This window comes from Coffea eugenioides, chromosome 2 (genome assembly GCF_003713205.1).
Source record: "Coffea eugenioides isolate CCC68of chromosome 2, Ceug_1.0, whole genome shotgun sequence".
Taxonomy (NCBI): Eukaryota; Viridiplantae; Streptophyta; class Magnoliopsida; order Gentianales; family Rubiaceae; genus Coffea; species Coffea eugenioides.
The window spans coordinates 17309333-17329067 of record NC_040036.1 but is presented as its reverse complement, the minus strand read 5'-3'; the positions used below and the strand labels follow the sequence as shown (position 1 = coordinate 17329067).

The 19735-nt window shown below is 35.5% G+C and overlaps 2 protein-coding genes and 2 non-coding genes across 4 annotated transcripts; 3 read left to right on the top strand and 1 right to left on the bottom strand.

Annotated features, from left to right (window-relative positions):
- Window positions 1-2307: 2307 nt before the first annotated feature.
- Window positions 2308-6517, bottom strand: LOC113758263. The gene is made up of 3 exons (XM_027301197.1): window positions 5879-6517; window positions 2747-2836; window positions 2308-2436 (listed from the first exon to the last, which is right to left on the bottom strand). Exons 1-3 carry the CDS (start codon window positions 6515-6517, stop codon window positions 2308-2310), a joined length of 858 nt encoding a protein of 285 aa, XP_027156998.1.
- Window positions 6518-8138: 1621 nt separating this feature from the next.
- LOC113758248 (protein FAR1-RELATED SEQUENCE 5-like) lies at window positions 8139-9116 on the top strand. The gene has a single exon (XM_027301196.1). The coding sequence runs from the start codon at window positions 8139-8141 to the stop codon at window positions 9114-9116; it is 978 nt and encodes a 325-aa protein (XP_027156997.1).
- A 7107-nt stretch (window positions 9117-16223) lies between these two features.
- LOC113764273 lies at window positions 16224-16308 on the top strand. Its single transcript, XR_003467553.1, has one exon. It is a non-coding gene; the product is annotated as a small nucleolar RNA R12 (small nucleolar RNA).
- A 182-nt stretch (window positions 16309-16490) lies between these two features.
- Window positions 16491-16583, top strand: LOC113764309. Its single transcript, XR_003467581.1, has one exon. It is a non-coding gene; the product is annotated as a small nucleolar RNA SNORD24 (small nucleolar RNA).
- The last annotated feature ends 3152 nt before the right edge of the window (window positions 16584-19735 follow it).

Genomic DNA, 19735 nt, shown 5'->3' with positions numbered 1-19735 from the left:
TGCTAAGCTTTTGCTGAAATATATTTCTCGAGTTGTGTGTCTATGTGTATATATATTCCCTCTATCCCACACATTTTAATAGTTTTAATTTTTTTTCACGTATTTTAAAAAAAAGTAATTAATTTAATTTAAAAATAAATTTAAATTACTATTTTTCTAAAATATCTATACATTAAATAAAATTGATTTTTTATATATCAATATATTTTTAAATGTATTAAATGGAGTAGGTTATATTTAATACTAATAATCTATATTAAATAAGTTAGTTTATAGTAATAATAATTTATATTAAATAAGAGTATTTTAAAAAAATTAAAAAATAACTATATTCTTTAATTAAAAAATAAATTATAATTTGAGACAAAAAAAAATAAGACGTGGGATTGAGTAAGTATATATAATCTAGAATTTGATGTGCTTGCCAAGACAACGACTACCGCATCTGTATGTCATAAAGACTGCGAGAAGCTGTGCAGGCTAAGGAGAGTTATGATGGCGCAGAATGCCCATGGCGTCAGCATTTATTGGGGCGGATTTCATTTAGTACGTGTCCTTGCACACCGGTGGAAGATCCTCAGGTCGCGTCGCATTCATGGTAATTACTGCTGTTCGTCTACCACTACTTTTCAGACAAAGAAAGTTAATACTACTACGTAGTACAAAATGTTCATGTGTTCTTTTCTTTTTTTTAAAAAAAAATTTTCCAATGCCAACTTCATGGACATGAGATGTCTCGTGGAGTGAGCCAATGAGATAATGGGGCTATAGGAAAGAAGTTGATGAATGGTGAGTAATTGAGTTGAGAGTTCTGATCATACGTTTCAATTCACCAATACTTAAGCTTGTCATGTGCTCCTAATAATTTGTTGGTTTCCTGAGTAATTATTGATTGACTCCTAATCGACTCGCGGTCTACGTCCACTTCTCCGGCTGCACATGATTCCTATTCCAATGTTACATCCACAACTCTCTGCCTTCTTAATTTGTCCGCAAAACAAAGAAAAACACACAAACAAATTTATTGCACATTTTTCTGCATAAAAGAATCACCCATCGCCTAACTCCATCTAGTTCACAAACATGAATCTGCTACTGCAGCTGGGTTCGGACTTCACTACTCTAATAATAACTGTTCTCCATTTTACTTGCTCATTAATTCTATCTGGTTTTAGGATTACTATAAACTAGACACTAAGTATTAAAAGAAGACTTTGTCACATCATAAGATTCATAACCAGAAAACTATGCCCTCCTTCGGAACCAATTGGCTAATTGGACAGGATGTTGATGTCCAGCTTTCTTGGTGAAAAGAGGTAAAAGACACGACCAATAAAGGGGAAGAAGCAGCTAGAAAGCATAGTGGAAATAAATGGAGCCTGACAGTTGATCACCAACCCTAGGAGGAAAGTGGTAACACTAATGGTCCACTGTAGGAACTCAACCGCTCCCGGATGATAATTTTCATGTTTACGGGGCTCATCATTAAGGATGATGGGATATAAATGCGATACCGGCCACTGATTTCGTACAAAAATCGATCATTTTACTGGGACAGTAGCTCCAACTCACATTGACTGTGATGTCGTTGATGAGTCCATACGAAGTGTTGACGTTCGATGAGAGATTTACTGCCGTGGCATTAAAAACACTACAACGGCAATAACATTGGGGAGTAGTAGTATAAGTTAGGATTGGAGTAAATTAGGATTTAAGTCTTTAAATGCAAAGGGCAAGACTAGGCGGTTTGGCAATGTGAATTAAAACATCCACAGCACCCCAAGACCCCTTCCGGGCCCGCCCCAAAAAAAAAATGTTGACTGACCAATAAAACTAAGCACTGCTTGGATTTTTTCCTTTTCCTTTTTTCAAAAAAATTGTTAACATGTTACCTTTTTTTTGGGTTAAATGCAGAAAACCTCCCAATTTATCATTCATTAAAACCTTTACAACCTTTGGTCAACTAAAAAATAAAATGAAAAAAGCACGAGAGAAACACTTTTTTTTTTTTTTTTGTGTTTTTGTTTTCTGGGAAAAACGAGTCTTGTGCATGCCAAGAACATTGAAGTAGTGCCATCAGTAACATGCAATAACGAAGATTTATGGTTTCAACTCATTTCTAGTTAATTACAACCAAGGCTAATTAATTAACTAGAGGATGTAAATGAATTTAGCGTGTGAAAACATTTCTTTCTTGCTTTCTTTCCCTTTTCAAAAATAAATAAAAAAGTGACCCAACAATTAATACAATACAATACAGCCCCAAATGAAGGTTCATTGCTTCGACGTTTTTTGTTTTTTTTTGGGTTAAATTTTCACAGGTGGAGGGACTGAAGAATTTTCTTGAGGTGGTTGTTGTAAATGCAGGGTCGCTCTAGATGAGAAATGTGTCCGGCGTTCTCTATGCAGTACAAGCTGGCCTTGTTTTTCAATTCCCTACAACAAAATTTTAGCGTAGGTGTTAGTCAGTGACTCTTTCAATACATTAATGGAAGCTAAAAAGTTGCCTTACTACTGGAGTATATTATAGATAAAAGTTGAGTTTGGACTTTGGAGGGAGGAGACACACAAGTTTATGTTATGGGCAACATCCAAGTCGAAAATGTTGTCTTCATTCCCCCACAGTAGATAAATTCTCTGCAGTAATTAAGGAGGCATTTTCGAGTTAGCGCCACTAGATCACACAATATGGAGTAGTATTTTTTACAATATATATATATATATTTATATAGCATGGGCAACCTGCCTGGGAATACGCTGTGGGTGTAAACTCCTGGTCGGGGACAACCATTGCCTCCAGAAGCTCCGTTCTCTCTTTCCTGCTGTGGAACATAGCCTGCAATGAGGAAAAGAAATATGTGAGTATCTTTTCCCTCCCTATTTGCGGCTACAGGATTGGATGCTACCCTTTTAGCTTGGAAAATTAGATTTAGACAGAAAACAAGGGAAAAGGAAAGAAAACTTTTTTTTTTATTTAAATTCATTTTTGAAGGAAGACAAGGTTAAAGTTGCTCCTTGTTACTTGTTAGGGACGTTCAAATGGAAAGAAAATTAACCAGAGAGAGAGAGAGAGAGAAACGAAATGGAATGATGGAGATAGATGAAGGGAAACTTCAACTCATTTCTTGTGTTTTTTTTTTTTTTTTATGTGCCAAATTAACCCACAAGTGTCAAATATTAATAGCACCAAATGAGTTCAAAATCAATTATTTTCTCTTTTTGCCCTTGTCCCTCAATCCTATTTTCTTTTCTCACAGAACTGTACCTTTCTCCTTTTCTTTTCTTTTCTTTTATTTTTTTTTTCCCTTCCTGAATTCCCAAACTCGGCCTTACATCTGACACTGACCTTAGATGGCTGACTGGAGGAAAGTTGGTAAGCATCTACCACCTTCTGCCTGCCCCCACAAAAATTATGAAAGAACTTATCCTCAAAAGATTGAGAGATCAAGTTCCAAGTTCAAAATTGATAAGGAGTGGACACCAAAACTGTAGATCTACAAGATCGTCTAGGAAGTCGGAACCAATATTCAATTGCTAAGTCAGACATTGATCGTGCCACTTCGTGAGGTTAGGATGATACGAATTGATATTACTACATAATAAATTCAGTAAGTTTTGACATAGATGTTATATACCCAAGGACCATAATTGACGCTGAATAAAAAGAGGCATATCGTCTTACCCGAAACCCAAAAAAAGGGAGGGAATTATTGTAAGATCACATTAGTAAGGATGACAATTGGGATGGATGCTCCTGAGGAAAATGAACTGAGGGTGGGATAGGGCGGGGGGAATTTTTTCCCCTATTAAGAAATGGGGCAGGGGCAGGGGAGCATACCTCTGCCCCGCCACTTGTTAGAATATATATATTTATATTTATATGTATTTATATAGTATTTAATTTAATTAATTACAAATTTATAATAATAATATTATTAGTTATAAATATTTTATAATGTATATTAGTATATATATAATATAATTGATATTATCAATTATACTAATAATCAACTATACTAATAATTATATTAATAGAAATTATTAAATACTTATACTAAATTTACCAATATATTTATAAAAATTTCTAATTACACTTAACATAATAACACATTTTTTCTCAGAAAAAGTACAATAATAACTTAATGATTGTATTTATTTAAAAAGTGAAAACTTGACTACATTAGTTATATTTGTTTCATCATGTTGGATTATATTCAAATAATTTTTATTTAATTGCTTTTATAAGTTTTAATTGTGAAATTAAAATAGATAATGATTTGATAATGTATTAATATTTTAGTATTTAATTATTTACTAAAATTTGAATATAATAAAATTAAATGACAAATTTTCATTAACCCAACAAGAGTACCCGTAGAAGAAGCGAGGCCGGACAAGAGCAAGAGAAGTAATTGGTAATGGGGCGGGGAGCGGGGGAGGGGTCCCACACCCCAAACCGGTCCAGTTGCCATTCCTAAATATATAAGTATCACGTTTTCTAGTTTAATTTTGACAAGTCTAATAGTAACATAGTTGAATTGAGTTGCTGGCGTGCAACAACAATTTCTCTCTACTGGAGAGACATCGGCGCTTCGAAAGAAAGAAACATCGCCTCTTGGGGGGGGGGGTTGGGTTCTCGTGGGCTTAGCAACAGGCTCCCTCGTTGTGGAGGTTTGGGGTGTCGTCCCCTTAGATGTATCCCACATCGGGATTGAGAGGGTTTGGGTTGGTAGTTATAAGTCTCCTGTGGGACCTCAAAGGATACCGGTTTTTGGGATTTTCTCGGGGTTTAGGTTTGTAAAAATTGACGTAAGCTCTTTGGGTTTCGAAAGAAAAAAAGAGAGACATCGGCGTATAGTACTACGTAGTATCATCCATTCTACAATATCGGGGGAGACTCGTATGATAGACTCTTAAAACGGGATTTCGTATATAAAGGAGCTTTTGTTAGGAGCATATTTGGATAACCTAGCCACTGATGCAAGCATAATAAGGTTTAATTTGTTCATATTCAATCAAGTACGGACAAAGTCTTTCCATTTTGTAAAAAAATGCTACATTAATTATTCGAAATGATATATCAAATAATCACCTATTCGAACACCTCCAATGCAAACTATCCTGTATTTCCAGTTGGGATAATCGAAGAGAAATTGGGACGTACTCAGAGAAATTGGAGAGAAGGCAACTCCTCCAACAAGCATGCATAGAATACAGGCAACTGAGATTGAATTGAAATACACATTAACCATTGAAACGCTTGCTAGGGGAACAATTATCTACTACCCTCTACCTGAAAAACCGTCATCTGCATCTGCTTTTGCCACTTTTTCTTTGGCCCAATCTTTAAGATTTTATTCTATTCCTAACATGAATATTACTAGTACTTCATCATATACCGGGGATGTTGTGGATATAATACATCGATAAATTTGTTTAGAAAGTAGATCTGGTCTAAACATCATCCACCTATGATTAGGTATATTCAAGCTTTACGTCGTACTTGTATTCTTGCCATCACTATCACCCAAAAACACATCGATTATGATATTTGCATATTGGTAGCTGTTTAAGTTGGGAATAGACGTGTTTTAGAGGAAGAAGATATCAGCTCTGCATTTTACCACATTTTAGAGGAAGAAGATATCAACTCTGCATTTTAGAGGAAGAAGATACCACATTTAAGTTGGGAATAGACGTGTTTTAGAGGAAGAAGATATCAGCTCTGCATTTTACCACATTTTCAAATATTGGATTGATGAGATGGTGTAATAAATTTGGGGTTAAAAGACCATATCTATCCAAGTTTCTCTATAGGGAAGGGATTTGGGTGAACATTCGAATAAGTAGCAAGAGCGAAAAGAATAAAGCAAAGTACCTGGAGAAAATCCTTAAAGATGAAATTAGGAAACCTGGAGAATAAGCTTGAGTAGCTCCCGATTGAAAGAAGCCGTCTGAGTCCCTGCACTGTTTCCGGCAACAAAATGTCCGACCAGTTCGAGAACCCAAGCTTCTCCAATGTCGCCATGCTGATTGATTCCGTCAACTCCGGAACTGATCCGGACACAATCATGGATTCCACCAAGTCAGGATACAGTTTCGCCAGTTTGAATGCAATCATCCCTCCATAGCTAAACCCCACCACGCTGCACCTCTCCACTCCCAGCTTCATCAACCCTTTGGCCAAGCACTTGGCCTGAAAATCCGCCGTCCGTTCAGGTCTGCCGGTGATGGAGTCCCCGAAGAAAAGGAGGTCAGGGACGTAAACGGCGTAGTTTCTTGTCAAGCCCAGAACTTGGAAAAGCCACGTAAGAATGCCGTCGGCGAAGAATCCATGAATAAGTACCACCGGCGGCTTATTTGTTGATGGTCTTTGGTTTTGGTGGCTGACGACTTGGGTTGGGACCCAAAACTTCATGATCGTCCCCGGTTCGATCTCCACCTTGTGGGGTGTAATACCAGCCAGCTTCATCACTCCATGCACAATCGGCTTTACTATTGTAAACACGTTCACCATTATCTCCCCAAGGAAGAGTGAACAAAGGATCAAGCAATGAGTGAGAAATGTTTTTTCTCACGAACAGGAACGTTAATTAACTTTTATGCATCTATGGATGTGTATATACATATATATATATATATATATATATATATATATATATATATGTACCTTGTCCAAAGTCAAAACCGACTGTACCACACGACACCACCAGCATATTAAAATTTGAAAAAACATGTAATGAATATTCAATTGACTTTTTAGAAGTTGCAATATGTATTATTTCACAATTCATGTTCCTTACCTAGCTAATAATACTTCATAGATATGGAAATAGCCCCATCAACCCAAACTTCCTAAGACCAGCCAATTTGCGCAACGGATCTTCTGTACCACACCTGTCCCACTCCTTATAATTTTGCCAAGTGTCCCTTGATAAATCAAACCCTCAAACAACCCAATTCGGACCATGTTAAATTGATTAATCGATTAACCAGACAGAAAACTTAATCTCTTTAACCAAAATCACAATTTATCAAGGGAAAAAACCCTAAAAACCACGAAACCCCCTCGTCATCATCTCCACCGTGCGGGAGTGTTATCTCCCAAGAATCACTCACAATTCACTTATAATTGTTAGGTGTGGTCATGGGCTATTGTGGGTAAAGCGTGGAAGGGGGCATGAGATTGCGTTGAGCAGGTAGTAGAGGAAGCGCATTATATTTGTAAGGGTCAGCAGCCAAATTGCAAAAGGCAAATTGAAATCAAACCGAGTGCTTGTGAGGAATCTCATATTTTGTACAAAAGAAAGCAGTACAAATCTACGCGACATACACTCATTATACTGTAGCATAGTGGAATATGCACAGGACGAAACTCACCACCTATTCATTCAAATGCCTAAACCGATTGCAGCTTTTTCTTTTGTTTTTTCTTTAACAAAAGTTATGCTAGGGACTAATTAGAAGCCAAGTTTTGCATGTAAGCTTATTTTTGTAAACAAAAATTGTTCTTCTATTTTCAAGAAGAGAAAATAGCAAAAATAGTCACAAACTGTTTGAAATTTTCTGTTTTGGTTATTAAATATTTTTATATGGCCAGAATGATCATTTTAGCATAGTGGACCGTGTTTTTGGAATCTCTCTGGGGATCTCATGCATATTTGTCTGAGGATCCCGATGGTTTGGATCTATATCTCTGCTATTGTTTTGTAACTTTATGCATTGAATTATTTTTATCTTTATTTATAATATTACGCTTCATTGTTGATTGCTGGATAAATTTGTAATTCAAGGTCAATGTTTAGGAATTGTTCATTTTGACTCTCGGCTGAGATTTTATGCTTAATTTACTAATTTAGTCTGAAATAGAGAACGATGTTTTAGTCAGCACTTATGATATTACACTTTTTCTTTAAATGAGAAATGAGTCAGCTTTTTCTTGGATTACAGGTAGAATCATATTTGCGCATTGTTGTGAAGCCAAAGCTTCCTTTAACATTTCTCCAAGTAAGTTTTTCAATGTTTTAGTTTGATTTTCTTCGTATTATGCATCTTGCAGTGACCAGCATACAAATTTCTTTCTGCTTTTCATCTCCTGAGGTCCATGATATAGGTCATTTGTTAGGTTTTGGGAGAATATGGAGAATGGTTTGCCAACTCATAAAATCCAATCATGTCGTAAATTGGACTTTGAAGATGTTGACTTACAGGAGATAAATGATAATGCCTTACCTCTTTGTATTACTGATGGCAATCAAGAAAATCAAATTTTTCTTCATCTGGCTATACCAGATGACTTTGTACCGAAACTTGGCATGAAATTCGATACTAAAGTAGCAGTTAGAAATTTTTACCAAAAATATGTCAAAACATCTGGTTTTGGAACTCGATTGAGTAAGGGACATAAAGACAAAAATAGTGATATGATGTTGGACAAGATTTTTTGCTGCTCCCATGAAGGAAAAAGGCCAAGAGACAAACGCAATATGATTGTTAAGTGTCCTCGTCCAGAAACAAGATGTGATTGTGGTGCAAGGATAAAAATCAGCTGTAGACAAGCTGGAAAATACCGTGTTGTGCAATTTGTTGCTGAACATAATCATGAGCTATCAACTCCGAGCAAGACTCATTTATTCAAATCTCATAGACACATGACAATGGCACACGAAGCTGAAATAGATATGACCCGAAATTACGAAATTGCACCAAAACAATCGATTGAACTGATATCGAAACAAGTTGGTGGACGAGAAAATCTTGGATTTATTCGAGATGATTTAAAAAACTATTTACGATCCAAAAGATCTATACCAATGATGCAAGGTGACACAGGAGGAATCTTAGAGTACTTACACAGGATGCAATTAGAGGATCCAAATTTTTATTATGCCATTCAAGTAGATAAAGATGACTTGATAACTAACATATTTTGGGCTGATGCAAAGATGAGAATGAATTTTGCTCATTTTGGTGATGTGGTTTGTTCTGATACAACTTATAGAAAGCACAAAGATGGGAGGCCAATTGCATTGTTCGTTGGTGTAAATCATCATAAACAAACTACAGTTTTTGGGGCTGCTTTATTAAATGATGAGACAATTGGAACATTTGAATGACTATTTGACACATTTGCTAAAACTATGATGGAAAAAATACCAAGAACTATTCTTACAAGCCAAGACAGAAGAATGACAACGGCTTTGGCTTCTCAATGGCCAACAACGTATCACCGCTTATGTATATGACATATCTATCAAAATGCAGCAATGCATCTAGCTGATGCCTTTAAAGATTTTTAAAATTTTGCGATAGATTTTAGTTACGGCATATATGACTATGAAAATGATAATGATTTATTTGAGGGATGAAGTGAAATATTAAAAATGTATGGTCTGGAAGACAACAAGTGATTGAAGAAAATATTTAATACAAAAGAGAAATGGGCTTTAGTGTAAGGGAGAGAAACCTTTTATGCTGATATGACCACGACCCAACGAAGTGAATCCATGAACAATGTTATAAGAAGTATGTAAATTGTAAACATGACTTACTTGAATTTTTTGAACACTTCCAAAAACTGTTAGATGATCGTTGTTATGATGAATCCGTAGCAGATTTTAAAGGCAGTCAAAGTACACCGATAATGACATTCCCGTGTAAGATTTTACAGCATGCAACAAGTATATATACACATGAAATTTATGAAAAACTTAAGGACGATCTATGCAAAGGAATTGATTGTAAATGGAAAGTTGATGGTGAATTATGAAATCAAGTGATTTACAGAGTTACATCTTATGGTAAGACTTTCCATCATCTTGTAACTTATGATTCATCCACGAATTCAATTTCATGTAGTTGTAAGAAATTTGAATTTGCTAGATTTTTGTGTTCACATGCATTAAAAATATTGATGACTCTGAATATTGAAACAATTCATGATGCATATATATTGAAGAGATGGACAAAAGCAGCTAAAACAGAAAATGTACATGTTTCCAGTGAAAGTAGCTCGGAAATGGAGTTAAAGGCAAAATTAAGTTTTCGTTACAAAGAGTTATCCTATCTATATATGCAGCTGATGATAAAAGCTTCTGAACATGATAAATCTTATCAAATTGCTAAAGATGAATTTTGAAAAATGTCAGAACAAATGAATGCATGTTGTCAAGGGAAAAAAAAAAGGAAAGAAGTGCGTATTGAAGAAAATAAAAGTGTGTATCAAGATGTTGACACTAATCCATCTGAAATCGACTATAATAAAATAAAAAGTATCAAAATGAAAAAAGAGTCATTGACAAACCGACCAAGAGACCAAGTAGTGCACTAAAAATGGCTACTAAGAAAAGCAAATACAACGTGAAAGAGAAGTTTTCATAAAAAAGATTACAGGTTAGACAATTTATTTAGTTTATATGAACAATGCTATTTTATTGTTTGACTATAACCTTTTTTTTTATTCCTTAGTTCTATGATGAATGATAAGCATAGAAATAGTATTAGGATCCTCATTTATAATTTGGATAAAAATGATTATAGGAATTTGAAAATAATGTTGTTCATTCAAATATGAATTCTTCTACAATTCAAGATTTTGTTCGAGAATTACCACCACAGCAGGTATAGTTATTCGTCATTTTTGTCTTGTATAGCATAGTAGATATATAATTCATTTTAAATTTTTATTTAAATATTTTATTCTTTAGATGACTAAACTATATTAAAGATATATTTTTTTAATGATATTTTTAATTTGTGATTGTCTCTCTTTAATTATATCATGAATTTAGAATTCCAATAGAAGACATCTACAATAGGCGATATGCTAAAAACATGACACAATTATTGCAATTAAGTAAATAGTATGCTTTTTGTAGATATTATGTCAACCATTAGTTGCATGTTGTTTCTTATTTATCTTAATTTTTTCCTAGTATTATACTTTTGCAAGATTATAGCTGTTTGTTTATATGTGTGGTTTTCTATTTCTTATAATTTTCGGCAGGCATTAGACTCTAACTTCTACTAAGGTTATGATTTGATGTCTTCAAATTCAATAGCACACCAGCATGCATCAATGAGTTTTGTCCAAGTAAGAAAAAATCTTGATTAATTACTTAATCTTATATATATATATATATATATATATATATTAGTTTGATAAGTTATAATTATAATTCAATACATTTGCTAACTTAGCATTTGTTTTTTGTAGGCACAAGAACTGGAAAAAAATAATGATACTGATCAACAAGTTACTAAAGATGAATGATCAGTGCAAAAAACTTGGATGGTGTGAAGTTATGCAAAAAATGCCAGTGCAAAAATTGTCACGTATCGACAAAATTCAAGGAGACAACATTCTTTATTAGATAAAGAAATCTGAAACTGATGCTGAGAGGTGTCTGATGCCAATGGAAGACTAGTGGGTTGGTTTATTTTATTCAATCTCCTGTCTCCTAAGGAGATCAATGTGAAAACTGTGGAAAGCTTTTAAATCCTTCAGATATGATTTTGAATAGACTAGTGGAGAATAGATTTTCAAATATATACAAAAATCAGGATGTAGGTTACGAAGATACAATGTGATATAAATATGTGGTACGGATGAGTACTGAACAGCTACAGAGAATAAGGCTCTTGAAGAGGGACTTACTCCTCAGGAAATTTGTTATAAGTAAATTTTTTTTTTTTAGTTTTATGGGCTTACAATTTTGGTTCATTAGTTTTAATTTTTTGAGTGTTAATTGTGATGTATGTATTGATTCTACATAAATGCTTAGTTCGTATTTTATTATTTGTCCTTTTCTTTTTGCATTTACTTTATGCCTATTATGTTGAGAAGTTATTCAGTATCTGATAGAGAAAGTACAATTCCTGTTATTGATTGAAACTTTAGGTCGCACTAAGAAAATTGAAAAGTTTATACAGATTAGATATGTAATAACTTGTTTATGATACTCAGATGTGATTATGTTGTTATACACTGTTTAAAGCAGACAACTCAGGTTCTTCTATACCTGGCCATAAGTTTATGGTACTCAGATGAATAGTTTGTTATATTTTGCAAGGAATACTGTGCAACAACAAATTTATGCAGTTTTATGTCTGAAGAGAAAGCTGCTGGTCTTGGTGGTTCATTTTCTGAGACACTTTCTGAAGTTAATAGGATTTTAATGACTAAGGATCATTGTGAGTATGCACCACAGCTGATCAGATATTGCAGAATTTCCCATCGAGCATTTCTACTTCTACTAAATTGCTTGGGGTTCCTTTCTCATGAAACAGATGATCATTTACATTGCTCATTATACCAATTCAAATTGAGAAGTGTGCTAAAGCTTGATCCGCTAGACCGTTGTTTATTAATGTGTTTACTTGCACATTTTTCATGTTTTCGGGTACATCAGTGCTCTAAAATTGATAGGTGAGAAGATGATATTGCAAAAGAATACCATATGAACTATCATTTTAGATTTAAGATGTATACACAACTTTGTACAATCTGATGACAAGTAAGAAGAGCTTCCCGAATCTGAAAACTAGATAACCAACTTATTTTAACATGTATATACAGTTTGGTAAATGAGTAAAACCACTAATCAGCAAATCAGTTAATAAAAGAATCAAAGACTGGCAAAATCAAAATTTTGTTGTGCAGCCTTTGTTCCGTGGTAGAGAATCTGTTTTTTGCATCTGAGCTTCCATTTGATTCTTTGGAGAATTAGTATTTCATGGCCAAGTGAATCAATTGACATGAGGAACACTGCAGAAGGATTGTCCTCCGTCTATGATTCTTTTCCAATTCCACTCTGATCTAGTTCGCCTTTGACAGATAGAGATAGAACTTTGACATCTGGAGATGTAAACATATGCAAATGATTTGAACCAGCTCCATCATCTCATCATAGTAGGGAATAAGAGTCCCAAAGTACTGTGACTATAGTTGCTGTATTTGATTTGTGCCAAAGTAAGAGAGCCTTTGGACTTTTTCCCATAATGTTTGAAAGAAACTATTGAAATTCAAAAAAAGATATCAAAAGGTAGCCTCCCTTGCTGCTAATGTTGTACCATGTATATCAGTATATGTTCATAAACCAGGCCCTGTACACCTTTGCACCATTCTCTTTAGCACATTCAACCATCCAACTCACAGACTGGCTCTCATGGTCGAACATAGTCAACAGCGTCTTGTTCGAATGGAAAGGATAAGATTCAGCCAGCAATTTAAATGCAAATTCTCGACTAACAGTAAAAACAAGTACATACTCATTCTCAAGAATGTTCCAGTAATCCATAATTTTGCTTTTAATAACATGCTCCACAGTACCTTCCTCTGCACCCCCATGAAGTGCATGATTGCTCAAATTTGTAGTAATTTCCTTTAAACTAAATGCAGATGAATCCCAATACTGTAGCGTTTGAAAATAAGAAAACAACCAGTAACCTCAGTAATCAAGGCATACCTTTGCACCTGGATCACATAGGTGACTGTACTCATCTTATCTCAATTGGTCAATTCTCTCTGAACATTGGAACTTTGGGTACAAAGTCAAGAACTTATTGAAGGCTTCATTAAAGTCAGGAATGAATTCTTGAGAGTTGATGGCTTTACCTTACGCCACTTCTCCTCCTCCACCCAAGAACCTTTTCCTCTCCAGCTCTTCTTATCCATCATCAAGGTTGCACGAGAATGATATAGGCTTCCATAGTGAAAGATGCATTAACACGAATCTTTCTTGGTTTCTCTAAAACCAATCTGACGACTTTCCACAACGCGAAACAAATTCAAGAAATGAAAATATTTTTCTTTTTTTTCCAATATCAGTAATTTATTCTTTGGCTGAAATATTCAAGAACAAGAATAGAATAATCTATATGAGTTCAGACTTGGTTTAAAAGAGGAGAAAGGGCAGCAACGGATCATCAAGTTGTCTGTTTGAATGGTGAAGATGATGAAGAAAGGACAAAGGTTGTTTGGGTTTTAGGATTTTTTCCCTTGATAAATTGTAATTTTGGTTAAAGAGTTTTTATTTTACTTGATTTTGGTTAAAGAGATTAAGTTTTCTATTTGGTTAATCGATTAATCAATTTAACATGGTCCGAGTTGGGTTGTTTGAGGGTTTGGTTTATCAAGGGACACTTGGCAAGATTATAAGAAGTGGGACAGGATGTGAGACAGGGTGTGGTACAGAAGATCGGTTGCGGCCAATTTGTGTTCCATGAGCAAGTTTTTAGTCTTATTTTTCAGGCTCTGCGTTCCTTTGTTTATCACTTTAGAGAAAATTAGTAGTAACTAGCGTTTCTTCCTTTTTGCTTCTCCGCGCTGAATTGGTCAGTATCTTCCTCATAAATCCGGCCATTGAGTTGTTAAAAGTTTACGAATGCGATTCGAAGACAAACACAAATAGCGACCAGGCCAAATATGATGATCAGGTACACACTAGATACTTTGTTGCATTTGTACCGCCGTCTCTTTTTCATTCACGTGGGTTTCTCAATCAAATTTTAATACGGAACTCAACTAGCCGACGAAAAAAGGACTGGAACAAGCACAAAATAGGCTTTCGACTTGGTGAAAAATGTGAATTGAATTGTCCATAAATTGAACCTCTTACTTTATGCTCAGATTACATCTGATGATTTATCATGTAAACAATTTCCTTCACCTTGATGTGACCGTATATTCTAGAAAAATATATCGATTTAATTTTTTTTTAAGAAAAAAGACCTTGATTTGCTGCACCGGGAGAATTGATTGCTGTTTTGTGACACATGTAAAATTAGCAAATGTCTTTTTACACAAATTTGATGTGCCTATCCCAGTCTTTGTGTAATGACGAGATAATTCTGGACGGACGAGGTGATTTCTGGATGGACAGACTCACCTGCCAAAATACATTAAGAGGACCGGGGTCTTGTCCCTCAATCTCATTTCGATGCTAACGTCAATTATAGTTCGGGAGTTAAAAGTACAAGTGATTGGATAGTTTGTGATGCGTGTGTGACTTGTAGACGGTGAAGAATATTTATAAAGGAGAATTTAATGGACAGGATGTGACACCTATGCATGACTATGGTCAGATGACAGGCCATGACGGCGAGCTCCAATATAACTCTGACTATTACGACGGTAGCGGTCACATTAACCTATCAATCACTAGTCACCTCATCCGCCGAGACGTCAAGTGTAGGGTTGCAAACGATTCGAGCCGCTCGAGTCAAAGCTCGAGTCGAGTTCAATCAAATTCAAACTCGAGTGGCTCGTTTATAAATCGAGTCGAACTCGAGCCATCATCTATTAGGCTCGTTAGCTCGTCGAACCGCTCGACAAGTTTTATGAAATTATAAAAATACCCTTATTTATATAGTTAATTACTAAGTTATAACATGGGAATTGGGATGGAATTCGACTTCAAGTATCAGACGGAGGCTCGCTCATAGTAAAAATTACTTTCCCCAATTCCATTTCTTATTACTTCTCCTCTACCGCATCTCTGTTTGGTCTTTCCTTCTTTCCTTCACACCTTCTCAAGCCCTAGCCAACGCCGCCACCACCCACGAGTGCACCACGCTGACCACAGCCACCACCGCGGCACCGCCACTGGTACCCTTCAGGCCTCATTCGACTGCAATTCGACTTCATTCGAGAGAAACCTTCTTCCTCTCGAAACAATTCAACTGCAACTCGCCTTCGTCGTTGGCTCAGCTGTATTCGGACAGAGGCTTGACTTCCTCCACGATGCGTCTTAAGGACTGCTAACCATCTGTCTTCCTCCACGGCGCATCTTAAAGCCCTCAATTTGATTTCCAATTTAAGGTTGGTTCAGGCCGTTCGGCGTTCCTTCCCCTCCGTCTTCCTTTCTCTTGTCTGAAGTTTGTTGCTTCCCTCTAGTTAATTTAACTAGTATTTTAGCTGGAATAGATACTGAAATAACATTTTTGAGCTCAAATTATTGCTTTTTTCTTTTTTTTGCACAACTGCGTGTGTTGTCTACCTTTAGCTCCGAATCATTCCTCCTATGCTTTTAGGATTTTTTGGTGACAAGGATACAAATTTTTTTTTATAATTTTTTTATCTACTGATTTTCTTATCTTTTGATATATAGTTTTGGAAAATAACATGTAAAAATTATCTTTTCCTACTTAAATTGATTTGCTACTATGTCTTGCTGTGGCAAAGATTTGAGCCCATTTGGGGTAGTGGTGGTGAACTGGTGATCATGGGAGTGATGAAAAAAGCAAACGGATTTCCATTTATCATTCTCCGTAAGAATGATAAAAAATCACCAGCTACTTCTAACCCCACAGCACCAGCATCACTTGTTGCTCATCTCCTACCCAGACAATCTACATAATTAATGGTTTTTATGCATGTTAAGCAGCATTTTTTTAACTTTCTCGTTTTAAAATCCGTATTAGCGCTGCACAGATGACATGATGCATCTGAGTGGAATGTTCCGACAATTTTTCAAAAATTGAAAGAGAAGGGCCTGTGATGTGAGAAATAGATATTTGCTACTCTTGATGGGTAATTTATCTACCCACCTGATGATTTTCTATCCACCAAGATCTCTGAGGCCTGCTGCTCTTTTAAAATTTGTTTTACGAAACTTCTGCACCTCAATTAGCTCTCAAGTATCCTTGAATGGGTAAAATTCCATATGCAATAGAAGATACGAAGTCTTTACCAAGGAAACCTACGTATACTTCTTCAGATCATTATTTTGTATCTCACAACATATGTATACTAACATAACCAGCTGTAGGTTTGTATCTATGACGCCCCCACCTCTCCCAAGGGCGAATCCAAGGGTATCCGCAGGCCGTCTGCCCAACTCTCGCCGGGACTCAGTCGTTCACTAAAGTTCTCAAATAAATTACAATATAAATCTCAAATAGTACATCAAATTCTCCAATAATTACATGTCATAAGCGAAGCGGAAATAATTTCCCGAACTATACATAACGTGAATAAGTACTACAATCCTTCCTTTGCCACGAGCCCTGTGGAGGGGAATAAAATATTTTTGGGGTAAGCTAAAAGTTCAGTGAGTAACCAATAAAATCAGTAATCAAATATATTTCACAATAATGCATTTCGATGATGTCATGATTTTAAGATCAAATGTACGTATTTTTGCTCTCGTGAGGCAGTGAAATCATTGCACTTAAACACCCAGCGCTTAAATAGATCAGATAACAGATAAATAGGAATGAGGAGCCATCGTGCTCCAAATAACTAGTAAACAGATAGTGGAGACGTTAGATATAAGCACACGAATTCCCAAGAACTCAGTTAAGCCAAATCATGTTATGGACTCACATGCGCGCACACATGATATGCAATTGACTAACAATACGAGAAAACATTCAAAAGTAACTTTGCAATAGTTTTGGAGATCACTCACCTCCACGGCTCAGGAATCATCCATCATATATCATTACCTTGCCCAAATTCAAGCCCTTCAACTCAAACTCAAAGCAATCAAATGCTTTCAAAGGTCGGACAGTATATCCCCTTAATTTTCTTACTTTTCCATCCTACAAGCAACACCAATTCATCTCAAATTAACCACATACACATCATAAACTATCAAATACACCTTTCGGCACAATATCTATAACTGAACCTACCCTTATCGGATTGAAACGAATCTTATGGGGTTTCGAAGCCAAGACATATGCCTACATTTCTTATGAAGACCTCAGAAACCAAATCATGCATTTTCAGAGTCAAAAATGGAAATCTCCACGAAAATAGAAATCTGGGCGGGAAACAGGGATTTATAGCAGTTAAGGGTATTTTGGTCATTTCTCATGCTACAGTACTCGGATCGAGCTAAAATTTTACAGAAAACTAGCTAACACCATTTGCTACAACTTTCATGTTTTAACCTAAGTCTGATTCGGCCTCTAACATGCTCAAATAAAATCGGACAGAACAGAGCAGATTCAAAACCCTAACCTGAAATTTCCGCATAAAATCGAAATTTTCCGCAAACAATTGTAACTAACATATACAAGCTTCATTTTACACCATTACCAGCCATCATACCATGATTAAACCATGATCATCATATAAAATCAGAAAAATCTCCAATAAAATAAAAAATTGAGCTAACTTCACTTTAATCCATAAAATCACATATTTAACCCAACACAAACCATTAATTTGACATTAGCAAGACCAAAGAAGGAATCCATTAGCTACTCACCTTGGAACCTCAAGAAAAGAGCCAATTAAGCATCTTTGTTTCTCAAACCACTTCACCAACTATCTCAAGACCACTTAGCAAAGGGATTTTATGGAGTGATTTGAAGTTTTATCGGTTTGATTTGCTAGATCCAAGCAAAAAATTAAAGAAACAAGTTGAGACCTTTCTTATCTTTTCTTGTAGAGAGAGTCGGCCAAGAGGAGCTAAAATGAAGAGGTATTTTGATCAAAATTAGCTTTAAGAAGGTATAAATATATTGGTCAAAAGTCCAAGGGTGAATTGGATGGTGACACTTGTCACCTTTTGGTTTAAAACTTATCTTTTTGTCTCTCCAATACTAATCCATATAGGTAACATCTAATTATTTTTTAGCACCTTGTAAAATAATATCACTTAATACAAAACTTCAACAAGTTATCAAAAATATATTGCATTTACCACATTAGCGGGTTCCACGTTCATAATACTCTTCAAAATTAACGTTGACTAATTTGTATCAAGGAAATGATTTAAAAACTATATTTACTTAAAAAAAATGTATACGAAATTAATATATTGAAGAAAGGCATAAAATTATAGACAAGGAAACAAAATAATGTCTCGAAAATATATAAAAATTTTCGGATTCTCACACTCAATCTTTCGGAGCGTCACAGTATCTCACATATAAACCCCTATTTGTAAACTGCTCTGTATGTATTTTTTTTAGTTATTTATTGGTCCTATAGATTTTTCTGGGATTTTTCATTGGACTTGTCGGTAGTATAACCTGATGAAAAAATAGGGGCTTGAGAAATAGATATTTAAATGAAGTTTGTCGGATAAAAATGCTTCTAGATCGCAAAGCAAATGATGAAGACAGCTTTATTCAAGCAATGGTTTGGAAGATGAAAATGAAATTTGACAAGTATTGGGGTGAGTGTAACCTGATGATGTCCATAGCAGCCATCTTGGATCCTAGGCTCAAGATGCAAGTTATCAACTACTGTTTTCCACTGGTATATCCTCCACATGAAGTGCAAGCGAATATAAATAAAGTCCGGCAAGCTTTGTATGATTTATATGCCGAGTATGTGGAGATGCATGTTTCAAGTTCAAGAGATTCTGGAGCAAGCTCTCAAGTAGTGGCAAATGAACCAGGTAGCAAGAGTAGCAATAGTTCATCCTCTACAATGACACATGTTACTGGAATGTGTGAATTTCTATCTCACATTGCTACTGTGGAACCCGTTCAACCGGAGAAAAATGAGCTAGATATCTACTTTGAAGATGGTCTTCTCAGTGCTACGGAGAAGTCGAGTCTGGATATTGTCAACTTAGATGCTTTGAAATGGTGAAAAAGCACAATAAAATACAAGATTTTGCCTAAGATGACTGCGGATATTTTAGCCATTCCTGTTAGCACCGTAGCTTCGGAAGCGATATTTAGTGCTGGAACTAGAGTACTCGACTCCTACCGTGCTTCTTTAGCTCCAGAAACTGTAAAGATGTTGATGTGTGCTGGGGATTGGTGTCGT

Bases quoted from the DNA above. Each gene is read 5' to 3' on its own strand.
- LOC113758263 (XM_027301197.1), bottom strand. From the start codon at position 6,517: ATGGTGAACGTGTTTACAATAGTAAAGCCGATTGTGCATGGAGTGATG. The intron at 2,837-5,878 runs GTACTTTGCTTT...TCCTCATTGCAG, and splicing joins TCTTTAAGGATTTTCTCCAG to GCTATGTTCCACAGCAGGAA. The intron at 2,437-2,746 runs GCAGGTTGCCCA...ATTTTGTTGTAG, and splicing joins CACCCACAGCGTATTCCCAG to GGAATTGAAAAACAAGGCCA.
- LOC113758248 (XM_027301196.1), top strand. From the start codon at position 8,139: ATGGAGAATGGTTTGCCAACTCATAAAATCCAATCATGTCGTAAATTG.